The sequence below is a fragment of the Cajanus cajan genome, chromosome 4, assembly GCF_000230855.2.
Source record: "Cajanus cajan strain Asha chromosome 4, NIPB_CcT2T_4, whole genome shotgun sequence".
Taxonomy (NCBI): Eukaryota; Viridiplantae; Streptophyta; class Magnoliopsida; order Fabales; family Fabaceae; genus Cajanus; species Cajanus cajan.
Window position 1 is genome coordinate 69,824,508 of NC_138520.1, and position 4,395 is coordinate 69,828,902.

Below are 4,395 nucleotides of genomic sequence, written 5' to 3' on the forward strand. Positions count from 1 at the left end.
TGCGACATCAAGTTGCAGCTAGAGGGCACTCAGGCGGGATATGGATTTTGGTGGCTTCACTTGACTCGATTACCACTAGTGAAGTCCTTGTGCATCAACAAGCACTAACTTTCAGTGTGAAGCATGGTCTAGCTAATTGGGTGTGCACCGCGGTGTATGCGAGTCCTAATGTTAGTATAAGGAGCCAGGTTTGGTTGCATATTAAAGAGCTAAGAGACAAGATTTTTTCTCCTTGGGTCTTGGTCGGAGACTTTAACGAGATCATATCTGCATCAGAAGTTCGGGGTGGCTCCTTCTCTTTGGCTCGGGCTAGGCCGTTTAGATTGAAGATTGCTACTTAATGGACTTGGGTGCGAAAGGTCTCCGTTTCACCTGGTATCGCAACCAGCTGGGTTCTATCTTGGCCAAGCGATTGGATAGAGTTTTATGTGATAATTCATGGCACCTTCTTTTTCCTGAGGCTTTTGTTGAAAATCTTTGTCGTGTTTATTCATATAATTGTCCATTGCTTGTTAGGTGTAGTCGTGTAGAGGTGTGGGTGAGAAAAAAAAGGATCGTCCATTTCGTTTCCAAGCAGCTTGGGCTACGCACTGAGGTTTTGAACAGGTGGTTCGGAATGCATGGGTCAAAATACGCCAACACTGGTACAATTCCTTTTGCTCAGTGGATCTGTAACCCAGGTCAATGCTTGCTATCTCTAGTTGTCTGATCCAGTGGAGGTCTCAAAGGTAAATGAGGGATAATACTTATGCCAACAGAAATTAGAAATGGGGAATAACAGTAATGTAACGAGCAACAACTGTGGGTAGTTTTTAGTCAAATAGTCTATTGTCATTCTTATGAATCAGGACGTAGCTTTTTGGGGTGTATTTATTTGGTTTCTATATCTGGTTATGCAGTAATTTGGTTCAAATGAACTAAATTATTAATAACCTGTAATCTGTAATATTGGGTTGTGGCACCCCTAGTGCCACCTCAATCTATTTTGCTGTTAAAAAAAAAAAAAAAAAAAAAAACACAAGGTTTGAATGCTGTTAGAGAAGGGGCCATTCACTTCAATAAACATGTGTTTGGTAATATCTTTAAACGTAAGAGAGAGATTCAGGGCAGGTTACATGGTGTGCAACTAGAACTTGGAACTTCAACATCTGATAATCTTTCTAGACTCGAGAAGAACTTACAAGTCGAACTTGAAGAGGTGTGCCTACAAGAGGAATTCCTATGGTTCCAAAAATCTAGAGAAAAATGGGTTCGGTTTGGAGATAGGAACACTTCTTTCTTCAATGCTCAAACACTTTCTCGATAGAGGCAAAACAAGATTCGTGGACTGTTTATATCAAATGGTTCTTGGTCCACAGATTCAGAGACCTTGAAGCAGGAAACTAGACAATTTTATAAAGAATTATTTACAGTAAACTCGCCAGATCAATTCACGGATATGCCAAATGGAATCCCACCCCAACTGAGTGAGGAGGCAGTTACTGCCTTAGTGGCCCCAATCACATTAGAAGAGGTTAGAAAGGTAGTTGGCATGAAGTCTTTTACAGTCCCAGGCGTCGATGGTTTCCAACCTTTCTTTTTTAAACAATATTGGCATATTGTTGGGGAGGAGTTGTGGCGCACTGTAAATGAAGCTTTCAGTTGTGGTTGGGCTGATCCTTCTTTACTTGAAACTCTTATAGTTATGATTCCTAAAGTAGATAACTCGGTTCATCTTAAGGAATTCTGACCCATCAGCTTGTGCAATGTGACGTTTAAAGTTATATCAAAAGTCATTGTTTCTCGAATTCGACCTTTCCTTAATGACATTATAGGACCATTTCAAGGGAGCTTTCTTCCAGGGCGAGGTACTATAGACAATAGTGTTCTTGCACAAGAAGCTCTTAATTTCATCCAACGTGATGCTTCGATTATTGGGTCTTTAGCTTTAAAGATTGATCTAGAAAAAGCATATGATCGTGTAAGTTGGAAGTTTCTCCGAGCTACATTGGACCACTTTGGATTTTCCGACCGAATCAGCAACTTGATCATGTGGAGTTCTCTAATACTTCTCTTTCGATCCTCTGGAATGGGAGTAGGCTCCCATCTTTCACGCCATCACGTGGATTGCGCCAAAGCGATCCTTTATCCCCCTACTTGTTTATTTTATGCATGGAGCGACTAGCTGTACGAGTGAATGAGTTAACAAATGAAGGTAGCTGGAAACCAATTCACTTATCAAAAGGAGGTCCACCTCTTTCCCACCTTCTTTTTGCAGATGACGTGGTTTTGTTTTGTGAAGCTTCAGAATTGCAAGCCCATGTGATGACCTTAGCTCTTGAAGAGTTTTGTTTGGCATCTGGGATGAAGGTGAATCTAGATAAGTCAAAGTTTGTCATTTCCAAAGGCACCTCTAGCTCTCGGGTTGAAGACATTTCACATATACTGGGAATTGAGCATTCGACTAGGATAAAAAGTTATCTTGGGGTACCTATGCTTCAAGGGAAGACCAAAATTGCTGAATTTAATCAATTGTTGGATAGAGTCAATAATCAGGTAGCTTCTTGGAAAAACAAACTCTTGAATAAGGCTGGGCATTTGTGTTTAATAAAATCAACTCTCACTTCCATACCAGTTTACATTATGCAATCTCATTGGATTTCACAGGCTATTTGTGATAGAATTAATCAAGCATGTCATCGGATGTTATGGGCCAAACCAGGAGCTTCTTACTACTGGTCACTGGTTGGGTGGAATACGATTTCAAAACCTCTAGAGATGGGAGGACTAGGAGTACGAGAGGCTCGACATATGAATATCTCGCTCCTTGGAAAGTTGATCTAGGATCTCATCCACTCCCACTACAAACCTTGAGTTAGTTTTGTTCGTGCCAAATATTTGAATGGTGAGTCAGTTCTCCATGCAGGCAGTAAGTTAGGCGCTTCGCCAGTTTGGAGGAGTATAGTTAAGACACTTCCTTTCATCCGTGAGGGGTTTCGTCCAAAGTTTGGGTCTAGTCACTCATCGTTGTGGTTTGATGACTGGTCTGCAATGGGTAAACTTGGAGCTCAGGTTCCAGTGATCCACATCAGTGATTCTACTGCTACAGTGGCAGATTGTTGGCAACTTGGAACATGGGATTGGCTTCCTTCACACTACTATCCTAAATGAGTGGCTGATGTCTTTTCAACAACTTGATATACCTTCGTCTAGAGTTGGGGTAGACTCATTCACTTGGATGGGAGACCCTTCGGGATGTTATTCAGCTACATCGAGATTTAGATTTCTTAGTGCAGAGGGCACCAGATTGAACAATCATATTTGGAAGAAAGTGTGGCGGCTATACATTCCGGAAAAAGTGAAATTTTTTCTCTGGTTAGGATTGCATTCAGCATTACCTACGAACATGTTTCGCTACTCGAGACAGCTGGGGGAGACTGACCTTTGTGCTCGTTGTTCAGGTGGGCAAAAGACAATCCTTCATGCACTTCGAGATTGCCCACATTCCCGTGAAATCTGGTTTCGGTTAGGAAATACTCCACCTCATCTATTCACCAGCTCCGAGAGTGTTGTATGGTTCAAAGACATCATTATGCATTCTGAGGCTGTCAAGTTGGCCATGGCCAGTTGGTGGATATGGAGGTATAGAAACAATATGGTTTTTCAAGGTCAGCGTTAGTCAATGCTTTCGGTGCTAAAGAAAGTGCATGTTTCCCTTGCTAAATTGAATTGGTGGCTTAAATATAGGAAAACATGGTTGGAAAACACATGTTGGTCCCCACCGGATTATCCAGGGATTAAAGTAAATATTGATGGTAGCTGGTTGAAGGGTCAGAATAGGATGGGGTTTGGAGGGGTTATTCAGGATAGTGTAGGGAGATGGCTGGGTGGTTTTTCCAGTTCAGAAATAGGGGGTGATCCTTTGCGAGCTGAACCTTTGGCTATAAAGGAATGATTATCTTTTTGTTAGAATTTTGGTTACAAACAAGTGGTGTGTGAGGCAGATTGTATTGATGCGATATCTGCGATTGAACGTGCTATTTGGGAGAGGAATCTTGTTCATAAACATAGAGATATAATCAATAATATCAAAGATTTGGTGGAAAAAGATTGACGACTTATATTTACAGGGATCCCGAGAGAGATTAATCAAGTAGCTCATGTTCTTGCAAGTTGGGGAGCTAGACTAGGGACTCAACATGTAACATGGAGGAGTCCTCCAAATTTTGTGTTTCAAGTGTACGGGGAGGATCTCTGTTCCCTATACTAATTTCATTTCTTTCTTGTTTTTTGTCCTTTATTTTTTCCACAACACCAAAAAAAAACTTGACAAATAATATGTTTTTATGATTATTCGTTAATTCTCATTAATTCAAATTGTCAGATGATATATTTTTATGATTATCCGTTAATTTA

The 4,395-nt window shown here is 40.9% G+C and overlaps 1 protein-coding gene across 1 annotated transcript; it reads left to right on the top strand.

Moving 5' to 3' along the window:
* The first annotated feature begins 340 nt into the window (after window positions 1-340).
* LOC145957499 (uncharacterized) lies at window positions 341-3,934 on the top strand. Its single transcript, XM_083073765.1, has 7 exons — window positions 341-680; window positions 1,359-1,708; window positions 1,815-1,847; window positions 1,966-2,535; window positions 2,647-2,724; window positions 3,089-3,621; window positions 3,727-3,934. Exons 1-7 carry the CDS (start codon window positions 341-343, stop codon window positions 3,932-3,934), a joined length of 2,112 nt encoding a protein of 703 aa, XP_082929891.1.
* Window positions 3,935-4,395: the final 461 nt, after the last annotated feature.